Source organism: Alosa sapidissima, chromosome 22, assembly GCF_018492685.1.
Source record: "Alosa sapidissima isolate fAloSap1 chromosome 22, fAloSap1.pri, whole genome shotgun sequence".
Lineage (NCBI taxonomy): Eukaryota > Metazoa > Chordata > Actinopteri > Clupeiformes > Clupeidae > Alosa > Alosa sapidissima.
The window spans coordinates 1,012,687-1,036,671 of record NC_055978.1 but is presented as its reverse complement, the minus strand read 5'-3'; the positions used below and the strand labels follow the sequence as shown (position 1 = coordinate 1,036,671).

General features: G+C 41.3%; 1 protein-coding gene across 2 annotated transcripts in view; it reads right to left on the bottom strand.

Annotated features, from left to right (window-relative positions):
* The window catches only part of LOC121696874 (mitochondrial pyruvate carrier 2-like), a 77,314-nt gene extending 64,240 nt beyond the window's left edge, over positions 1 to 13,074 (bottom strand). Inside the window, exon 1 of one of the 2 annotated variants that reach the window (XM_042077961.1) lies at positions 12,823 to 13,074. In XM_042077961.1, coding sequence (XP_041933895.1) covers positions 12,823 to 12,970 — 148 coding nt within the window. In that variant the 5' untranslated portion in view covers positions 12,971 to 13,074. The remainder of the gene's footprint in view (positions 1 to 12,822) is intronic. The other variant, XM_042077960.1, reaches the window with a different exon arrangement.
* Between the last annotated feature and the right edge of the window lie 10,911 nt (positions 13,075 to 23,985).

The following is a 23,985-nucleotide window of genomic DNA, read 5'->3' as shown; positions in this document are numbered from 1 at the left end:
GAGCCTTTTTGATCAGGGTAGAGGTGTTGAGGGTCCAAGAGAGGTTCTCAGAGATGTGGACACCCAGAAACTTGAAACTGGTGACACGCTCCACCTCTGTCCCGTTGATGAGAATGGGTGTGTGTGTGTGCCAACTTTGGACTTCCTGAAGTCCACAACGAGCTCTTTGGTCTTCTTGGTGTTGAGAGCCAGGTTGTTATCAGTGCACCACTATGTTAGGTGCTGGACCTCCTCCCTGTAGACCAATCACCTTAGTGTTGTCTGCAAACTTGACAATGCTGTAATAGCCATGTATAGGTGTCAGTTGTAGGTGAAGAGGTAGTAAAGGAGAGGGCTCAGCACACAGCCCTGTGGTACGCCGGTGTTCAGGGTGAGGGTTGAGGTGGTGAGGTTATCTAACCTAACAGACTGTGGTCTGTTGGTTAGAAAGTCCAGAATACAGTTACAGAGGTATTAATGCCCAGTTCACTGAGTTTGGTGATCAGTTTGGAGGGGATGATGGTGTTGAATGCTGAACTGAGGTCAATGAACAGCATTTTCACATATGTGTTGCTATTGTCAAGGTGGAAAAAGGGCAGAGTGAAGTGCCATAGAGATGGCATCTTCTGTGCTTCTTACAGTAGGCGAATTCGAAGGGGTCCAATGAGGGTGGTAAGCAGGTCTTGATGTGGGCCAGGACCAGCCTCACAAAGCACTAGTTATTATATAGTTATTAATCTAATTACGTATATGTAACTGACTCATGCCGAAACTACATGCATTACCAACCTAATTTGCCTCCAATACCCAAGTGTAGAGGATGAATTTAGCTCGTAGATAACACACTACACAAGTTACCATAACCTCCAATATCTAACTAACTAACTGTGGAACTTCAGTATAACCAAAGATCCTTGATTGCTCCGCTTTAACCCTCTCTAGTCTAACATAGCCAATTATCCCATCTTAGTTGCAGGGAATACCTTCATATTTCAAGTGATAGAATTAAGGTATGACTTATGTTTAGTGGATGTTATAACAAGTTAAGCTTGTCAAACTCACAGGCAGCTCGACTGACCTCTAGTGTGACACTCCTGTTAGTAAACTGGAAAGAGCTAAAAAATGAAAATGTAATAGTCGCCTAAATCAAACGTACACACATAACTCTCACACCAACCTTATTTTGAGCTCATCTGTACCAGTCTCAGTACTGAAGCGAAACAAAATTGAGGTCTTTGAAAAGCACCATGAATTGCTGAAGGATTTGGGTATTGGTGTACTCACTGAGGAAACAATCAAATCTTCAGAAATATTTGTCTGCAGAATTTACAATGTGCACAGAACAGACTCTGTTTATGCAGAAATGTGGTCATATAGCAGAATCAGGCTTGGAATTTCATAATTTTAGGGGCAAGGCCACTTGGTAAGAGGGTTAAGGCTGCCAGTCTTATGACGTCATTTTCTATATTTTTGATATGTTGCTGAGTATATCATAAACAGCAAAGAAAAGTGATTGATAATGACTGACTGACTATTATTGTGTTACATGCTTCAAATGTAAAGCACTTTGAGCTGCATTCTGTGTATGAAAGGTGCTATACAAATAAAGCTTTATTATTATTATTATTTATTATTGACCTTCAGTTGGGCATATTTGGTGGGGGGCACAAAGGCCACACGTCAGGGCACCAAGGCCAAAGTTAACTATACAGTAGGCTACATAAAGTATATTTAGCCTATTCACAGCAGTAGACCTGCATCAATGTATGAAACGGTACAAAAACATGAAACATGACATTGCATAGAACTGTAAATCATAACTGATTTTAATATTTAGGCCTATAGATATCTAGGCTATATTTAACATTTATTTTCCATTTGGCCTGTTATGAAACCATGTATTGAACCACAGTTCAGCTTTAATAAACTGAAATAGTCTACATGCATGCATTTTGTGATCATTAAGGCTACTTTGACATAAAATAGCCTCAAAGTTTGTGTTGCTATTTTGGCACCCTGCTACTAAAAAAAATTCAGTATTTTGACTCATAATATTCTCATGGACATATACAAAAATGGTAATGCAGATGAAATATAATTCGGCTTGGAAGTAACTTAATGAAACGTGTTTTCAAATAGCCTACAATGTCAGGCAAATTGCTAATGAATCAATAACGGATGTATGGGTTTATGGATTTTTCTCCCTTGCGACACACCCATCCCGCAAAGCAAGGAAACACTGCTTTTAAAAAAGAACATGTTGAACTTAATGTTACATGAATCAGGACCACACATAATAGTTATAGACTTTTTTTGATCATATTCACTGAAACCGACACTATGCTCCGACAGAACAACATAAATCAGCCGTATTTAGAAAAAACCCTGCACTTCTACCTCCACCTAGAGCCTGTTATTTGTTTTGCAAAAATCCACAGCTCCCGGTTCTTCTGGTCCAATCAGAGCAGGGCTGTGTGAGACCTGACTGAATCACAGTCTAGTGCAGTCTGGTGCGCATTGACGAGCAAAAACTCGATGATAGAAACTCGATCGCAAATTGAATAGCCATGTCCGGTATACAGTACGGATGTCTGCTTTAGTTGACTAAATTTTAATCGGTCAAGTTGAAGAGCTGGTGTCCGTTAATATTTGTGCAAATAGGCTGATTTATGTCCCTTGCATTTTCCAACTGCTCCATGGCAGACGCCCCACAGAAATGTTTCATTTTGCGAGTGAGATGTCCACGCTGTCCCCTCTGCGACGCGTTTGCCCCCCAGTTTCAGAGCTATTCTACAGTAAATTCAAAATTGCACAGAGGGCCATGACTGTGGTAAACAAACTATATCATAATAGAAAACTGATAGCTTTCCTGGCTAAATGGTATAAGTTAGGCCTATTAGACAACATAAATTGTGCTGGCGACCCAAATAAAATGTCCTACGACCCACCCGTGGGTCGCGACCCAGTCTTTGGGAAACATTGTTGAAGAGGATAAACCAACATGATTTTGCAATTGAAGCTACATGCTCAGAGAAGTTAAGTCGGTCATCAATTACAACCCTCAGGTTACAGTACGTGCTGATTTAGCTGGGGTCAGTGAAAATGAGTCAAGCTGGATGTTAATATGTTAGGGAATTGCTGTAGACATACATGTGACTGTTGCTGGTTTTAAGCATGTCTTTGTGTGTATTATTTGTACAATTATTATTTGCAGTCTACTACAATACATTAAACTAGCCTGCATTGTCAATTTCATTTGTCTGATGTAAATTTACCCCATTTTATAACCCCCTTCTAGATGCAGTAGGGAGCGTTATTTCTCCCAAGGCCACAGGAAAACCTATTGTGGCTGCTTCACTTGAACAGAGAGTAAAGACAGAAAGGTCATTCCATGTAAAAACAGCCAATATCGGGGTATCATGTACATGGTACCTCTCAGATTTATCTGAAAAGCTATGAAAATACTGTATGCCTTATGTTACCAAACGAGGGAATCTGAAGTTTCAGGTCAATATCTCAAACGGTCCATTTGAATTTCGGTTGCCACGGCCCTAATTGACACATTGGAATTTCACATTTCATCTTTTGGCATTTTTGGAAGCCCATAACGTCTGTTCTAGGTGCCATTCCAACATATAATTTGTTGTGTCAGTGTGCCAGACATCTATGGATGCAGTGCTCGCCAAAACAAACTTGACCAAAAGGACCATGACAAAATTATGTCACTGCTTTTTTTGGATAATAGTTAAAGACACTATTCAATTTAATTTTCAATTAATTTTTTATTTGGAGAGTGACAGGGGCAAGGAAAACTCCCTTCTATTTGTAGTGTTCTTACACTATGTAACATTCTTGTTATTTAGTTCTTTAAAAGTTTCATGGCGGGTCTCTTTCATGGGGGATAAGGGGTTAATCCGTCACAGTCTCAGTATTTAATTGTTTGCCATCACTGAGCATAATACTAAGTTATTGCCACTATTTTCATGCTTTATCATCACTAAATTCTCCCTGATCTACATTCCAGACTTCTGGAAACAACGTCCAAAATGGTGCATTATGAAGAATAAAATTCATATTATGGAGCTTCATAGTCAAAGGTTTTATTTCATTAAAAGAAAGAACAAATATGTATCTTTATCTGGTATAAATCCCATAGGATCATCAAGTGCCCACATCGTCATTTGGGGGTCCAAATATGGGGTTCCAAACGAGTCACCTCTGCCGGAGAGGGTTTTTGGACCCCCATAAAACCCCCACCAGCGGTACCATACCCTTCAAATTAAAAGCAGCACAACTGGATGAACAACTTGAGATGACAAAATGGATAACACAGGACACTGAATGGGATTCAAGCAGTCCAGTCATGGTCTATGTTTAAATGTTTTTCCTACCGTCAGCCAGCTGCACTAAGGCACAAGGGCACGGATACAGAGGACAATTCAGCAGCCTTTTATATCAGGCATGCCTGTTGTGCCTGAATGGACATAACAAAAGGGTGTGTGGGGGGTGCCCCCTCAAATAAAATCTGTGCCTCCCTAGTAGGACCACCACATAGGCTATTACAACGGCAGAAAACTCACACTCTCCGTGTTTCACTCTCTCACACACACACACAACGGAGACACCACTCCGTAGCCTAGGCTACTAGAATCAGAACAATCCAAGATTGTTGCAGCACAGAATGACATGACAGTTCAGCTCGGTGTTCACTAAAGGTTAGCATTATCAACACCACAGCGCAAATTAAGTTCAATAGGCTACTCATGCATGCAAATTAACTAGTTTGTTCTTATCCTAACAAAGTCTATGGCAGAGATAAAATTTTGTTAGACAGGCAACGTTCTCAGCAGTTATTACACGGCGCTGCAGAATGCTCCATTCACTTGAATGGGCCTTCCCAACGTTCGGTGGTCTGCTATTTCTCGATAACAGACCTTTGCTAAGCAGTGTTGGGAGTAACGCCTTACAAAGTAACGTGATACTGTAATTCCACTACTTTTAGTGGTAACGAGCATGTAACGAAGTATTTTTGTAAATCAAGTAACGCAATTACAATTACTGAAATTTAAATGAGTTTGTTACTTGTGTTACTCTGTTGATCTTGAATGAACAACTGCAGACAACATTACAGATGCACATTTGCTGCTGTGTCTAGCCAGTGGTGGCAAGCGTGCTAATTAGGCTAATCAGCTAGTTCAAATGTTTAAGTACTTAATGAAGATATCCAGGGGTTTTTATGCCTCGACTAAGTTGATGTTGCCTATAAACAACAATTCATGTTCATAGAAACAACAAGGTCAATAAGACATAATATATTTCATACCTGTGTTGCAGCATGTAGCCTACCCAGACAGCACACATACATCTGCCCGATGTCGGTTTCAGATCAGCATGGAATCCTCCCATATAATAATGTCACAGGAGTATCGGCCTGAAGTCGCTTCCATGTATGTTGGCTTTTGATTGTTCCTACTACCCAAAGCAGATCCAGCCATTTGTTTTTTTTTACCCCAACTTCCATGTATGTTGGCTTTTGATCGTTCCTACTACCCAACTCAGATCCCGCTCTATCTGTTCTTTTTTTTGTCTTTATAGATCTAATCATTTATAGCCTAGTGTAAAATGTGCAATCTCAAGTTCCGACCTAGGCCTAAATAAATAAAGGTTGTATAAGCCGGGGGTGGGCATAGCTTTGATGAGTCGTTGAAACAATGGCTCATTGTCGTTTTCGATGATTTGCCGACATCCCGGCGATGTCTTGCCAATGGGCACCAGTGTTGCCAGATGCCAGCAAGGTTTTCCAGCCCAAAACCTCGTCAAAAACCGCGAGAATGCACAAAAAACCGCCCAAATTAGCTTTTGCTTGTTTCTCATTTAAACACATTGAAATCATTAACAAGCTTTAAAATGACCCATTTTTCGACTTAGCCTATCCAATTTCAGAAACAATATTCAATCAAATTAACGCAAAAGTAGGCTACACGGACTTCAGACTATTATTCTATAAGCTTATGTTACGGAAAATAATGCAATAGGCTAAACATAGACTATTAATCTGTCTGTTTAGTGTCGATAGACGCTTGGAACAAAAGCATTCAGTAGGCTAGCCTAACATAAAAACATTGAGTGGATATATGAACATACAAAATAGCCTAATGCACAACATTTCAATTATTTATAATAGCAACATGACACATGCATATTCATGTATAACATTAGATGAAAATCGCATTGATTATAGAACAGGGGTGTCGACTCTTTGCAGAGGCAGTGCGTTCATAACTGGTGGGCCAACTATAGGCTACACAAAAAATATTTTCATAGGCCTACCCCAAATGTAGGCTAAAGGCTTGAGTTAAACTTGAGTCTGACACCTGTGATTTAGAACAATTAATTAATAGCCTACCTAGGCGCTATATATTCCCTGAGACAGGCAGTTAGGCCTAGAGTTTTCATGAAAATCGCGCTGAATAGGCTATTTAGGACAGTGCGCTCTTTGCAGAAGCAGTGCGTCCATGCATGGCAACTACACGCAAAAAATATTTTCATACGCCAGATATAGGCTAAAGGCAAACTTGAGTTTGACACCTGTAATTTAGAACAATTAGTAGGCCTACCTGACAGGCAGTTAATCCTAGTTTTCATGAAAGTCGCGTTGAACGAACAGGGGTGTCAGTGCGCTCTTTGCAGAAGCAGAACGTTCATGCATGGGCCATCTCTACACAAAAAACATAGGCCTATGGCCCTAGGCCCTTCGTGAAAATCGCTTTGAGCAATTGTTATTAGGCCTAAAAATAATTAAAAAGTTCTAGTAGGCCTAGGCTTTGTCAAACTTCCTCAACAACTGTCGGGCTGGACGGAACGTGGGCCGTAGTCCTATGTCAAGCCATTCGCGCAAGACCTGCGCACATCCATCAACCCTGAAAGAAGGGGTAAGTCCATCCTGTCTCGTAGGTAATCTTTCAGCAGTGTGCACACTCATGAAGAGATTGACTGTAATGACAAAATGCTCTTTGCCCACTTTGGCATATTGATATTGTCAGTCAGCTAGCTAAGTTTGAAAACCCCGCGAGCTGTGTGTTTGAATGGCGGTCTGCGCCAGAGTAGGGGAGAACCGGACTGAAACACTTTTTAATTAAACGTAATTTACAAAGACATCGTAAAACACTGAAAGCTAATATTTTGTCACAAGCAAACTACATCGGTCCTCTGTCAAATACAGTTGCATTTTCAGCTGTGAACAAAACCATTCAGGATTTATTTAAGGAGAAATCGAACATGTGTTTTGTTTCATTCGTCCCTCCAGACCGGGATAAATGAAACGACATGGGGGACGAAAGAAACATACAGCTTAAACTTCCCACAACTTCAATATTTGACAACATCATGAATGGTACTTGACATATGTGTTAATTTGGATAAATTACTGCTGGGCTTTACTGTCTGCTGTGAATATCTAACAACTAATTGCGGTCATTGTGAAGCGCATATCTCGCGGTTATGGAAATACCATGCACTATGCCATTTATATGGCTAGAATGCATGTTTCGATACATAAGGTGACGTGAGCTGAGAGTGTCTGTTGTGAGTTTAGGGGGGCACGTCAGCCAGAGGGTGTGTGAGTGAGTGAGTGAGTGAGAGACTGCTGCCTGCTGACCAGAGACGGTCGCTGGAAGAAGGGTCTGAAGTGCCTTTGTTTCGGCTACAAAAACCCGCCGAACTGATCCGAAACCAGCCCAATTTTTATACACCCGCCCAAACCCATTTTTGCCCGCAAAATAGATTGCAAAACCGCCCAATTGGGCGGGAAACCGCCCAATCTGGCAACCCTGATGGGCACCACACAGCAGTAGACTCCTAGGCGGATCCGCCTTCAAGTCGCCAAACCCGCGTGACTGTCGCATTCGTTTTGGTGCCGCACAGAGGATCAGCTCCGCCTCCAGGCGGCCCCGTAAATTCTACTGTCAAACAGCGGATCCTGAGTGGACCCATGTCGGATCCGCGGGCACGGACGTGCCTTTACTGTAACGGTTGAACATGACTGTACACCAAGAGCCAAGAAGAGTCATACTAGTGGATATTTTCTTTGCTGGGACATGGTTGCGCTGAACCCTCTCGAGTAAGTGATATTTATTAATATATTGCGACATTCACAATAGCTAAACATTGGCCTTTGTGGTTTTATAATAATCATGTTTATTGATTGTAATGACGTTGTTTGATATTAGGACTAACGTTAATGCAACCAGAGACGTTTGTCATTTTGTGCAACAGGCTAAGTTAACGTTATTGTTAGCTGTGATGCTCATATGAGTCTGTAGCCTATCTGATTTAAAATGGGATAGCAATTTCGGCAGAATATGTTATGGTAGTGTGATTTAAAAAACACACATTGTTATTTAACATTAGTCTGGTCTTGTCTGTTTTAATGTGTCGCTGTTGTCCATATAGTGCTACTATGCTAGCGGCATATAGCTGCTAGCTAGCATGCTGCTAGGCGCAATTGCATAAGTTATTGCTAATGTCTATTAGTGCTATACATATATTGAAATCACGTTTGCGATACAAACCTTGATTAAGGTGATACTGGCACTGGTATTTCAGTCAATGAAGTCAGTGAAGCACTCGTCTGCTATGATGGCTACCTACAACTTTAGCATGTTGATAATGCTCACTAATAATGGTTTAGCCCTAGCCTCTAGCTAGCTGTGCATTAATGTTTGCATTTTGCCAAGTTTGGTCTCATACGTAACTTTAGTGTCTATCTGCCATCTTTGTAATGAAAGCCTTGGCATTTTAATAACTGTTTAAGTCGGTTCAGACAACTATTGGCATCTGTGTGTGATTTATTATGCTAACGTAACTTAACTGTATGGAACTTGGTCCCCATCTTCTATTTTGTTTGTTCTGCGGCGTCAACTTTTATCGGCTGGATTCTAGCATCTAATGTTACGATTGCCTCTGTTGGGTTTGCTTGATCAAGTAAGATACTTTCTGGGTTGTTAAAATGTAATGTGAACACATTCCCGTAGCATTCCAAAATAGACCAGAGATGCTTGTACTCAGTCCCGGCGGCATGGGGGGGCTTTGGGGGGCCTGGCCCGTCCTGGAAGTCATCTGTGCCCGCCCTGGACTAGCTTGGCTGCTCCAACCAATCCCATAGATTGATTTTGAACACTTATTAAATGTAGGCCTAGCCTATATGTTTGTCAGTCTAGCAAGTAGCAAATAAAACTTGTAAAATATGTATTATTCCGTAGCTAATCAATCAGGAACATTAGGTAAGCCCATCACCTAAATGGAGAGGAGGTTACGTGGCGCAGTCTACTTCACTTCTGCACTAACCCCTGTCATCCGATGACAAATATAGCTTATCGGCTCACAGGTAGGCTATATCTCATATCGTAGTTAGTAGAAGTATGCCTAGTAGTTTCTGGGTTTGTTTGATAGCGTTAACCTTTACAGTTTTTTTCTTCTGACCTAGTCGGAGAACAGAGAGCTTACCACTCCAGGGCCGAAGTTATCCGTAACTTCGGGGCTAACTCCCTAACACTCTATCTGAAAGTGGTTAGCAAATGAACGAGGATTTTGGTTTTATCTGCGGATTTATTTTTGCATTTTTTTTTTTTAATATAACTAGCTCCAGTCTCAACAGCACGTCTACTTTTTCCACATGCATCTCAGTTCTAACACACATATCCCCTCTCGCTTTCTCTCTCTCCATCCCTGCGCACAGGGCTCTCTTAAAGGAGCTGCACCATTTTACAACAATTGGATCTACATTTTCATATTGGAATATTTTGTCAAGTGTAAGCTTAAACTACCGTGATCAATTTAAGTTCCAGTGCCCCCCCTGGAAAGGTGTAATGCCCGTCCGTGAATTTGTGTCTGCCGCCGGGTCTGCTTGTACTATATGCATATTTGGAAATTTTGGGATTGCAATAACCATAATGATATCGTTATGTAACAGCCATCGTTTCGGGGACTCTGATGACAGTGAAGAGCCAGAAAATTGTGACTTTGCATCTCTGAGGTACCTTCCAACTCGCCTGGTATATCAGTTGAAGCCTCAAGCCCAAGCCAATTGCACTGGCAAAGTAAGTAATAATCTCTTAACATTGAAATAACTAAATCATAATATTAATATTAGAGATATGGTTAACATTCTTAGTGCTAAAGACATTCCCCTCTTTGTATCTATTCCTCCAGCTCCACCATCTCGCCGAGTGCCAGGCAGCCGAGTCACTACCCCTCAACCTGGAGAAAACTGTTAAGGTAAAGACTGATCTCTGAAATAATATTGAATACAGTGGCCCCATCTATATTAACACAGCAGTAGTCACTCCATTTCAGATCAACAGATTGCATCTGCATTACCATCTCAGATTTTCTGCATACTTTATCCATTACTTTCAAAATCTCAGCCAAATATTTTGTCAGTTAAAACATCTGCATTCATGCAATATTGCCTGAAAAGTTCATTCATTATTATCAGATTGTATTGAAACACATTGATTTCAATGTCAATCCATTCATGGAGTTGATATAGATAGTGCATACCAAAATATTGAAACATACAAATTCATGTCCAGCATGACCAGAGATTTGTTTTTGTTTGCCATTGTTTGGCCCTGTAGATCTCAGCCTACCATGGTTAACAGATCACAACCATTTATCTCCCTTAGCACCTCACCATGGGGCAGGACCGCAACACTCTTCACCACCTCAACTCCCTGCACCTGCATTTAACATACGGAGAGTTACTCAAGGTAGGAACTAAGCTCTGAAATATTAGTGAATAGAAAGGCCCCATGTGTATTATCAGTCATGGTTAACAGATAACTACCATTTAATACAATTTTTTTCCCCCTCTCGCACACCGCCCACCTCACTACGGGCCAGGAACGGCAGTCCCTCCTCAACTCCCTCCACCCCCACACCAGCCCTCAACGTGCAGCGAACAGAGGAGCTTTGTAAGTCATGTTTCTTTTTAAATTTAATCTCCTTAATACCTATCTCATATATTGTATTGTGTAAGCATACTTGGCTTTGGATGCTACATACCATAAACATATCTGTCTGTTTGATTACAGGTGCTGTGAGGAAAAACATGGTGACACGGTCTGCCACGGACACTGAGGTCACCAAACACGCAATCAGGTGTTTCAATCGGAGGTGGATCGGGCAACGAGGAGATGTGTTCCGCCTCCATCCACACAAATGGAGTAATAGGAGAAATAAGCATTAAACAATCTTTTTATTGAACTTCTTGTCATTCACCAGTTATTCATTTTCTGATATTTTAGCTGTGCATAGCGCAGTATTTCATTGAAGTTGTAGCCTATTAGATACAATATTTCATGTCTGCATTGACCTAGGCCTATAAAGCACTAAATTAGGTTTTGACCACAAAATGAATGTAAAGTAGCCTAGGCATTGTAGGCTACTTAACAAAAACAGAATAGCTTATAACCTGTAACTTTCCATAAATGTCCATTTTGTATTTCCATTGAGTAGTGATCACGTTTGTACAGTAAATTGATGTCTTGACTTAAACCTTTTCTGTTTATTGACAGTATTGTTAAGTTAAAAATATGAGGCAATGCAGATTAATCGTAGGCCTATATTGCTGTAGTAGCCTAGGCTAGGCCTACTGATAGTTTTACTTTTATCCTATAGTTGCCTAGTTTTATCCTACAGCAAGAACAGAAGGAATTTTGAAAATGAGATAAACGGGTCCAAAACGGACCCGGGCCAGATGAGCCTTTGAGTCCGTTGCGGGTCCGCGGCGGATGTATGTATCAATTTGCGGATCCCAAACGGACCCGCCGCGGAGGTAAGGTTTTAATCGCGGATGCGGAGTGGATGCAGTGCGGAGCCACGGCGGGTCCGCGATCCGCCTTCGTAGCGAATCCGTTCCTGAGAGCATCTGGACTCCGATACGGGTTCGTTTCGCGGGTCCGTTCCGGAAGCCGTCATACCTCCGCGGCGGATCCGCCGCGGAGTCCTTTTGCTGTGTGGGAACGCTTCTATGTCTTCTAGACTGTAACGGCATTCATCGGCCCGACATCGGTAAGATGTATGTGTGCCGTCTGGGTAGCTGTCTAGCTAGGTTTACAATGCAATCCAATGTCCGAACATAGTCGGCATGGAAATAAAAGACAGTAATCAGGCCAAATAAGGGCCAGAAAGACTTTGCTATCTGGGTAGTTCAGATTCTGATGTCTACAACTCGTTAAATTTGCACACATATCACATGTAAGTGCATTGTCCAATGATGAAATACGTCACAACAAGTCGCGGAACTGAAGGTGCTCGGGCCGGTGATCGCCGCTTGTAGATATATGTCGTTTACTTTTTAAATGATGGCCTATAAGTAATTAGTCCATTTATTTTATTTTATTTTATTTTATTTTATATGCCTACAGGGAGTGCGTGTGAAGCTAAGCCTACATTTTGAAAATTGACGTCGTCAGATCAACTCTTTAGGCTAATAGGTCTAAACAAATTGTAGCCTATGGAGGAAATAAGGCATGTGTGGTGTGAGACTGCGTCTAGGCGTGAGATTGAGACCCCTATCCGAGGTCCCCAACTGTGTCCACATTATGGCCAACATAGGCTATAGGTCCACACTTGGAGTCGAATTAGAAATCAAAATTCTAATTTAATAGCCTACAACCAAACGGGAACACATCCCATAACCACCACGTAAACCTAGACTCGACTGTTTTAAGCTTACGATAGGTTTGCATAACCACACTTTGCAGACAAAATCGAGAAACAGAAAAGCAAATTAAACGTTAACCAGAAGAACCTTGAAACGTTTTAGAAAGAATGATTTACCTGCTGGATGATTGTAGAGTGGTCTTAACTTCGTCGGCAGGATCTGCTCGACATTGTCTAAAGTTTTATGATAAACAGATCTGAGCCCTCCTGAGTAATACCGGACGGTCTGCAACCGTAGGATCTCCCTGACTGTGGATCGAATCATATTATGACAGTTACTGGCAAAAATAAATATTTAAGATAGCCTGCCGACAGACACACCGCAATACAGCCTAACCTAAAGTTTCAGTGCGCGCCTATTGGCCCTTGCGCGATGACGCCCTGCGACCTTAATATCTAAGGGCAAGATAACAGGTGACTTATGATTTCTGTCTGGACCACTATGATAGGCCATACCTGTCAACACTCCCGTTTTTCCCGGGTTTCTCCCGTATTTCAAGGTCATCTCCCAGCACCCTCCCGTTTTGTTATTTCTCCCGGAAAACTCCCGTAATTTGCATGACCATCAAACATCATTTTAAAATCATTGATCCATTCAGGTTGCCAGATTGTGCATGAAATACACCCTACACGATCACTTACTTTGAATTTCAACCGTTTTGTCATAGGCTAAAACCTGGCAACCCAAAACCCAAATAAGGAAGCGGGTGCCAACTGCGCAGCCTGAGTCTCGTCGTAAGCAAGCGGGCTAGTTGAATGGCCTACTCCAGAACTAGCTGTTGTGAAATTGTTGAGAATTTAATTGATTAACACATCACATAAACTGTTATTGAGTGTTGTTGATACACTGAACTTGTTCCCTCGGAACCAAATCTGACAGCAAGCAGCTTTGGAGTTTTGGAAGTAGGCAGGCAGCTGGTGGATACATAACTGGCATGCGTAAGGTAATGGTAAGGTAAAAGCAACGACCGAAATGCAGTGTTGAAACGTATTAAATATGCAACCACAGATCCGGTATAAACACTGACCCCCCAGCCCCCCCCCCCCCCCCCCCGAAAAAAAATCTCCCGTTTTTGGAAAGCTAAATGTTGACAGGTATGTGATGGGCCTATGGGCTAAAAGCTGACAAACCTTTACAATACAATGTGTAACCAGACTGTAGGCTAGCCTAATTTACATGAGGTCTAGGCTACGGGTGCTGCTGATAGGCTAAGAATCAAAGTGTAGTTAAAATGGTCAAAGGGAAGTTAACCTTGGTAAGAATAAGAGAGTTGAGCACAACCATTTAGGGGAGAAGGGTAGCCATTATTTACATTCTTCATCATTCAAATGTGTCAAAGATGTTTTGTTTAGTAACCTTCAAACCAAACAAAAAATCAAAGTGTTCTACAACTTCTGTAAACCAACAACTCTGTGATAACTTATTATAAGGGTAAAGAGATATGTTCTCTGCAAAAAAGTTGGTCTTGTGGCAAGTTGGGCCAAAACAAAGATTTCAGGTAAAACATTTTTATTTTCTTCAAACAATAATTTAATTTACTACAAACATTTAACTGAGAATTTGCCAAATGGATTCAAACTGAACATTTCCAAGACAGGTTTAGGCCTATAACATCAGGAGAGGACCATTATTAAAAAAACAGTATCCACATAGTGGTGATTAATCAATCAAGAGGCGCTTGCAATGACTGTGGCAGGGACTGAGCCTGTGATTCTCTGTGCATAGTAAGGTAAGGTAAGGTGCTCTGTGTGAGTGAGTGTCACGGTGATAGTGCAATGGTGATAGTGCAAATGAGTAAGTCCAACAGTGCAACAGTGCAAGAATAAAGTCTATATATCTATATATATATATATATAACTATTTTAAGAAAAGGTATAAGTGTTGCCACAGTTCGGCTGTGGCATGGAGGGAGGGGTTATGCATATGTGCTAATGTGCTAATATAGCACGCAAACAGTGAGGCAGAAAAACAGTGGTAAAAAGTGGCTAGTGGACAGACAGTATCCAAACATGGAGGGGGTGAAGAGGCAGACAGACTATGCAGAAAAGTCTATCTCTCCTCTTCCTTTAAATGAAGCATTGAACAGTTCAATGGCCTTGGGGACAAATGACTTCCTCAGTCTGTCTGTTGTGCAAGGCAGTGAGCGAAGTCTCCAGCTGATCAGGCTTAACAGCTGCTTCTGTTTAGCAGCTGTTTAAGTCAAGTCAAGTCAAGTCAAATTTATTTATATAGCACATTTCAAAGCAATAGCATTGCACCAAAGTGCTTTACATAAAATAATAATAATAATAAAAATACAAATAATAATAATAATAATAACAATAATACATATAAATACAAGGATACAAGGAAGTTTATTGTCACATGCATATAGTTACTGGAAGTAACAAATGCAGTGAAATTATGTCTGGTGTCAGCCTATTTGTGCAAAGTGGGGGGGTAAAAAGTGCAGTAGAAGAGGGGTTTAGTAGATTAAGTGGCAAGGGCTGCATAAGAAAGGTGGGGGAGGATTGGAATTGGGGGGGGGGGGCACCAACAAGGAGCACCCAAGAGCAACAGGGGCAAGGAAAAACTACCAAGGAAGAAACCTTGGGCAGATCCACGGCTCAAGGGGCTAACCCAACTGCCAGGGGAGATGGGATAGTGTGCTGTGTATGTGGGGAGAGGGCAGTGTGCAATATGTGTGTTGGAGAAGCTTCCAATGTGCTGTGTATTGGGGGGGGGGGGGCAGTGTGCTGTAAGTATGTTGGGGATGTGTGTTGGAGAAGCTTCCTGATGAAATAATGTGCTGTGTATGTAGGGGAGAGGGGGGGGGGGGGGCAGTGTACTGCAAGTATGGTGAAGGGACTTACTATTGCAAGCAGAGTACTGTATGTATGACATATAAACATATAAAAAAAGGGAGAGGTGAGGGAGTCAGGGAGTGTTAAAAGCTAGGGAGAAGAGGTAGGTCTTTAGGTTGGATTTAAAACTACTAATAGTGGGGCAGGATTTCACAACATCAGGAAGGCTATTCCAAAGCTGGGCAGCATAGACAGAGAAAGCTCTGTCACCTTTGGATTTAAGAGAGGCAGAAGGAAAACAAAGAAGACACTGGGAAGATGATCGAAGAGGTCTAGGAGGACAGTAAGGAATTAAAAGATTACATAAATACTGAGGTGCTAAACCATGTAAAGCTTTGAAAACAAACAGAAGAGTTTAAATTAATTCTTTGTTCCACAGGAAGCCAGTGCAGTTTAGCCAACACAGGTGAAATGTGGTTACGTTTCTTAGATCCAGTCAGTAATCTGGCTGCAGCATTTTGGAGTAGATTAGAGTAGATTTAGATACACCTACATACAGTGAGTTGCAATAATCAAGCCTAGAGGAAATAAAGGCATGTATAAGGATTTCTAAATCACTGTAGGAGAGAGGACAATAGTAAAGCTCAAGTCTTCTAAGTTGGTAAAAACTTCCCTTGACAACGCTGTTGACTTGCTTATTAAAAGTCAGAGAAGAGTCTAGGAAAACACCTAGGTTCTTGACCACACTGTGATGGTTAACAGACAGAGGGCCAAGAGACTTGCTTACATTGTTGACAGAATTTGGTGGTCCAAAAATGATTACTTCTGTTTTGCTGTCATTTAGCTGTAAAAAGTTGTTAGCCATCCAATTCTTAATGTCATTAAGACAAAGAAAAAGGTTTGTCAATGAGCAGGAATTTTCAGGGGCCACCGGTATATAAAATTGGGTATCATCTGCGTAGCAGTGGTAACGAATATTGAATTGATTGAAAATGGAGCCCAGGGGAAGCATGTATAAAGAAAATAATAGAGGCCCTAAAATAGAACCCTGGGGGACACCACACTTAATGGGAGCAGATGACGATGAAGCATTGCCTAAATGCACTGAAAAAGATCTATCAGTTAAGTAAGATTTGAACCAATTTAATACAGTGCCTTGCAGACCAACTTCAACATCCAGGCGTTTTAAAAGGATCTTGTGGTCAATGGTGTCAAAAGCAGCACTGAGATCTAACAGGACCAATAGGGCACAAGAGCCAGAGTCAACAGAGAGCAATAGATCATTATGGACCTTAAGTAAGGCAGACTCTGTACTATGAAGTGGTCTAAAACCAGATTGAAACTTGTCAAGGATATTAGAGGTGTTTAAATAGGAAGAGACTTGTGACAGAACAACTTTTTCTAAGATCTTAGAGAGAAAGGGCAGTTTAGAAATGGGCCTATAATTTTTCAAATCAATGGGATCAAGGGAAGGTTTTTTCAGGAGAGGTTGCACAATTGCGTGTTTAAAGCCAGAGGGTACTACTCCATTAGCCAGGGAGCTATTAATGATGCTCAAGATAAAAGGGCAAATAGCCGCAAAAGCTTCTTTGAAAAGGTGAGATGGAAGAATATCAGAGTGGCAAGAAGAAGGCTTCATATGAGAGACCACGTCTGACAACTGTGAGGAAGAGACTGGTTGGAATTGTTAGAGGCGGCAAACTACAGACTGATACAAAGCAGGATCAGAAATTGAGGGTGTGATATGAGACTTTATGTTGTCAATTTTGTCAATAAAGAAATTGAGAAACATCTCACAGGTTTCTGTTGTAGCAGGAAGAGAGGACATCGTAGTAGGAGAATTTATGATAGAATTAATTGTGCTAAACAACACTTTTGGTCTGTGAGCATTTTTGTGAATAAGCTCAGCATAGAAAGCTGCCTTTGCTGCTTTGACAGTTATTTGAGAATCTCTAAATATATCATAGGAGACCTGTAGTTTATCTTTTTTCCATTTTCGCTCTGCTTTCCTACAAGCCTTTCTGAGCGAACGGGTAGTGGAATTTAGCCAAGGAGTAGTTGACCTATTGGATTTACACCGCTTTTGTTTTAAAGGAGCTACAGAATCAAGAATAGATCTGAGGATCTACTTAATCAAGAGTAAGTAGATCCCCAGTGTCGGTGCAGGTGGAAAGAGAATCTAAGACAGCAGGTGAAAGAGAGAGCATAAAAGTATTAGTGAACTGTGGGTTTATAAAGATTGTTTTAAATGTTGCCCATCTGCCACTGACAGTTTCTCAACTTTTGAGGTTTTTATGTTTAAATTAATCTGTGATGTCCCTGTGCTCTGTATTGTTGTTTATCGACATCCTAAACATTGCATGGCAGCATTTTTAATGGAATTTTCATTATCTTCTGTCATTCTCAACTATGATAAGATTATTATTGTTGGAGAGTTTAATATTCATGTTGATGTCTCCACAAATTGTTACTCAGATGAATTCTGAGATGAATTACATAATCCTTTGATTTACTACAGCATGTGTTAGGACCAACTCACAACCATGGGCATACTTTAGATTTAGTTTTTTCTCTTGGCTTGAACAATGTTTTAGTGAAACCTATTGGTGTCAGACCACTTCTGTCTCATCTTTGACAGTGTTCTCCCAGTTGCTGTTCCACCTCTCACACATATTGTTAGTTTTCACAGTTTTAATGATGACACTGCCTGCAATTTCTCCTCTTTCTTTATCAAACTTAGTAATACCATACCTGATGCTGATGGGTTACAAAATACAGGCGACATGCTTAACACATTTAATGAGTTATGCACCACCATACTAGATACTGTTTACCCCTCTTAAAACTAAGAGGAAACCTATTGTCAACAAATATCCCTGGATCACTAATGAAATGCGTAGCCTCAAAAGACTGTAGGAGAACTGAACGCAAATGGAAAGCCACTAAGCTTCTGGTTCATTACCAACATTTGAAAGAACTCACTTCCTCCTTTACAAAGCAGTCAAAGATGCCAGATCACAGTATTTTCCAAACCTTATTGCCACCAATCAAAACAATTCTAGATTCCTGTTCAAATAAACCTCCTTGTATCCTTGTAATACCATTGGTCGCCTCCTGAATCCTACTCCTGCCACTGTATTGGCATCCTCTGCTGATGAGTGTGAAACCTTTTTATAATTTTGTATTGATAAGATTGATAATATTAGGTCAAATATCCCCTCTCCGATGTCTCTTGCTAATGTCCCATGTCCCCCTTTTTGCCCTAATAACCTGAGCCAAGTTGCTTTTAACCCACGTTAAAATAGAAGTGCATTTTAAGAATGAAATTAAAGAATGAAAAGTGTGTAATCCAATATTACAAATGTAATGATGGAACATTCAGTTTGGCTGAAGGTAGCCTGCATGTATGATGGGATTGATTTATGGTTGTCAATAATAGCCTGTTGCCAGTTGAGTTTGCCAAATATAGCCTAGGCTAGGCCAGTAAGTTCCGACTCTACTTTGGCGTGTAATACAGGAAAGTTCCCGACAGTAAACAATCCAAAAATGTCTTAAACGATGTTCTCTAGAGCTCAATGTTCAGTCAGCATCAACAAAGTTAATCAAGCAGTTCAAACCTAGTAGGCTACCAAATGTCATTATCTCACTAGACAAACAAAATTGGGGGCCAAGCAGATGGCTGCAAAGGCACCCATTGTCTTTCTGCCTTTTTTTATTAGTGTGCTTGCTAAAGCAACGCACAGTATTGTTCTTATTATTGTTATTAGCCGTCAGCCTGGTTTTTGGGCCAGCTCCTGCTCCTTGAGCTTTTGAGATATCGACACCGTTCCAACTTTGGAACATTCGGCCAGAACCGTAGTGTAATTTGATATGGTGTCAGTGGCCTTAGTTGTTCTTCCTCCATATTGGATTTTATAGAAAGTGAAGCTAAATTTGAACACATCACAAATTTTGTCCGAGGTACTATTGGAATGATCTGCTTACTTGCATCTCTCAGCCTGGTGTTGCTAACCTACCTAGGCAATGAAAGTAGGCCGACTTGGTTTACTGACATTTGAGTAGGCTATGCAACCCATTGGCAAACTTTTACATCTGGAGATTATGCAACCCATTGGCCAACATTTCATTCAATCAGTTGATCTCTTGGCTGACATGGGATTTTCATTTGCCATTTTGGGGGATTGTTGTCTGATTAAGGCCGAGGGGTTATCCTTTTACCACCTCAATCATAGACATAGTACACATTCAAGAATGGGGTACAACTAGGTTTGGGTCACCTACACCTAGCCAGATCATTCATCCAGTGCCATTTAAGTCCCGTGTGATCTGTACACCTTCCAGGTAAGCATACATGAACAAGTCATGTATTGCCCCGCTTACCCTTGGCTCGGCTCTCCCGTGCTGGCACAACCTGTCAATTCAGGTGCGGCTATCTAACTACATCTAGCATCACCATTTGACAAATTGATGTAAGGATTCAAGAGAAATGGCGGCCATCTTGAAAAATGGTTGTCATTTTTAATTTTTGAGGGACATCACTGTTTGAACGATTGACATAATGACATTTGACAGAAATAGCGGCCATCTTGAAAAAAATGGCCGCCATGTTGAATTTTTGGGTGGCCAGCGCCTTTTTCCCAAAAAAGTGACCCTTAGAGAGTATCTGTGCCAAATTTCATGCTTCTATACCAATTTGAATGATTCTCTTGAAATATGCCATTAATCTACTGCACTAATAGTTTTCCTACCTCTCATGTGTTGCATTATTTTTAGGGCCTGATACCGGAGGTGCTAAATCCCTATTGTTTCCTGAAGGATTATTATTATTATTATTATTATTATTATTATTGTTATTATTACTACTACAGTTTTTAAAATTTGTTCTTTGTCTGCCGTACAGAACTAGCTTCAGTAAGCTAGTTTAGTTTAATATTCTGGCTTTTGCTAAAGTCATACCGTAGTGTTAACCAAAGATTCTAGAGTGCTATGCTCATTCTTAAAAGATACATTCAATCTGAAGTCATGTCTAGTGAGACAGCTCTCTACTTAGGCAGGGAGGCAGCGAGTTGCTCCCTTCAGTTTTGAATAGAGCCTATGTAACGGAGGCAGACTGAGCTAGTGTGCTAGTTGCCGTGTAAATCCTCACAGCCCTAACTTTTAAGAAAGCAACACCAAAGAGTTTTTGTACCTTAAAATAATGTTTCCAAAATTGTTTCCGTGGTTCATCAACTCGTAACAGGGTGAACGGCACTTCTGCATTCGCTTCGTGGCCCTCTATCGGCTATAACCGCACTATGTAAGTTTGCCAGATCGGGTAGCGGATCTGTAGTTCGATAGAATGAGACATAAGAAACTACAAATTTGACTTGAAAAATGTCGCAATACATCGTAATTTCATGCAACATATTCTACCTTGTCTATGGACATCGTTATTTGCAAAGCCGCTGCCGTTGCTTTAAGAACGCTTCTAACCGCTGAGTTGGAAGCCTGGGCTTTTGGCTTGGCTCAGTGGTTAGAGCGTTCAGGAATCCATAATGGTCTGGTGGACGCCCCTCTCGCACATGATTGGATAAAGTCTCTGATGCAGTCCAGGACATGATTGAAGGAGCGTTCTGATCCAACTCACTTTTCTCTTATAACTCCATACTGTTGCCTGCCATGGTATCACTCATTCAATCCTCCAGCTCGAAGGACCACTGAAGGAACTGTAGGGGGCTGTGTGGTTCGGGGTAGAGTGAGTGTGTGGTGAGCAGGCAGTCTTGTTCAGGGGAAGTGATGACAGTGGCGGATTTAGCAAATTGGGGGCCCAAAGCGAAGGTATGTATGGGGCCACCCCATCCGATCTTTAAAAGAGAACGGGAAACAAAACTTCCCCTTAAAACCCTGCATACACTTTACTCCAAAATGAAGATGGAAAGCAGATAACACACAAAGTGTACTACAAACTAATAGTCATGATAGAAACCAACAGAGCAACCCCCCCCCCCCCCCCCCCCCAAAAAAAAAAAAAACCCGGTGATGGCCCTTTTATACCTGTTTTCTTTTCTCCTACTCATATAGGCAACTTTTAAGAGTCTAATTTAAATATATTTCATTTAATATAGGCTACTTGCATATTAATTGATATACTTTACACTTCTGTATACTATCTTGTCATAGCCTACACCAGAATGAGCATCAGGTGGCTAAAAAGCAGTCATTTTCAACCTATTCAACCTAAAGCTGCTTTGCACTGCTTGTCTGATTACAACTTCACCATAGGGTAGCCTACACACAATTTAACCTTACGGCAATGGCTAGGCCTATATGGATCTATTTAAGCTAGGCTTCAATGTCACACGGACAGACAGACAGAATTTGTTTTACTCATCCAGCCATCTGTCCATGCAACATAGCCTAAATGAATGCTATAGATTTTTCTAACTTGTATGCTCAATTTTGAACTATCTGCTTTGCTTGTGAATGAAGTTGTAGCCTACTTTCCTTGTTCAATGTGCTTGTTGAATGATGCTGGCAAGCGTCTCTGTTTCCCTGTCATCATGTTATTGCTCTCGTCTTGTTAGCCCGTCTACGTTATTAGACATTCTCTGGTTGTAATAGTATAGAGTCTTTATTGTCCTATAAGGATATTCTTTTTCACACATGTCATTGTTACATTCCATGCAGGATGTACACAGCCTCATACATATAACATATAACACATAACACCCCCCCCCCCCCCCCCCCCCCGTTCCCTCCCTCCTCAACACAATACAAGCAAAAAGGTGGACAGTGCAGACAACATAAAACACAAAAGAATAGGGGGAATGGGTAATTGTCACAGGAGTTTGTTTAGTGCAGTGATTGCTGAGGGTATACAACTTTTAAAGTGCGCTTTTTTCCAGTCCAGGGCTCTGTATCTGCGGCCAGATGGGAGTAGGGTGAAGAACCGGTTCAGGGGATGGTCAGGGCTGCTTACAATGGTGCGTGCAGAGCGTGTGGTGGCTGTCATTTGCATCAGTGAGGCTGGGGGTGGGAAGCTGTATTATCTTGGATGCTAAGTGTGAGATTTTAATGAGTTTGTTCTTGCTGGTGACATTTAGAATGGTGAAGAAACAGGGGGAGCAGTAGAGTAGAAGGGGTTGGATGATGCTTTTGTAGAGTAGCAGAAGGAGATGGGGGGCAACATACAGTGATCTTAGTTTGCATATTGCATACAGTCTCTGTTGTGCACGTTTCTGTGTAATGGTGACATGTTCATTGAAGTTAAGCTTATTGTCAATGCAATTGTGATCTCACCCGAAGTTGCTGCACCTTCCAATGAGAGTTGTGTGAGCTGTTCTTATAATCACCTAGATGTCGGGGGGGGGGGGTTGGAAAAGTTTGAGAACCCCTCCATTAGGCTATTTGGGCACCGTGGTAAATGCACTGGTGCGGTTAATATTTAATTTGATTAAAACACTGTCTAAGTAATGGCAGAGGAGTGAAATACTTGAGCACTTCTAAACTCCTAAAAGTGCAATTGAATAGGAGATAACGGATCTGATAAAAAAAAAAAAACAATATCCGTCAGTGAAGTTTGAGAGCCAATTAGGACAAAGTTCTGCCATCAGAGTACGTGTTGGTGCAGCAAAAAGAGAGCAACTGCATGAGGTAACGTCAAAGGCGGGGACAGCTGTGGTGCAAACAGAAGGACCCATGCTACATACTGGTTAAGTGCCCATGAGGACTCAGATTCAAGCCTAGACCGACGTCATTTCACAATCACACTCCCATGGTCTCTCTTCCACTCATTTCCTGCCTACTGTCTTTGTCCACTGTTCCACCTTCAATAAAGGTTAGAAAAGCCTATATGGAGAAAATGAACAGGCCTAGTGCCTTCAATAACCTATATAATTTGTTCAAAGGTTCTCTAAGTCTTCAGTTTATAAGATAAAGCATACTGTGTATGGCCGGATGATGATTCAGTGATGTTCCTTCCACTTGCAGATAATGGTTCTAATGGGGGCAGCCATGGCCTACTAGTTAGGGCTTCGGACTTGTGACCGGAGGGTTACCGGTTCAAACCCCGACCAGTAGGAACGGCTGAAGTGCCCTTGAGCAAGGTACCTTACACCTCACTGCTCCCCGAGCGCCGCTGTTGTTGCAGGCACTGCACCGGGATTAGTGTGTGCTTCACCTCACTGTGTGTTCACTGTGTGCTGAGTGTGTTTCACTAATTCACGGATTGGGATAAATGCAGAGACCAAATTTCCCTCACGGGATCAAAAGAGTATACTTATACTTATACTGGATGATTCTGACGTTTTGAAATGCATCTGTAACCAGTTCCATTGATATGTTTTGCATAAGGCTGCAAAGGTCTTGGGAGAGCTTTTTGCTTTAACCCATCATGAAATGTTTCTTGTGTGACACCTTGGTAACGAAAAACCTTTTTATAGCCCATCAGTATACTAACCCAGCTTATATTAATTTGCACAGATAGGAGGGATTATTACTCTAACAACTTCCAGTTTG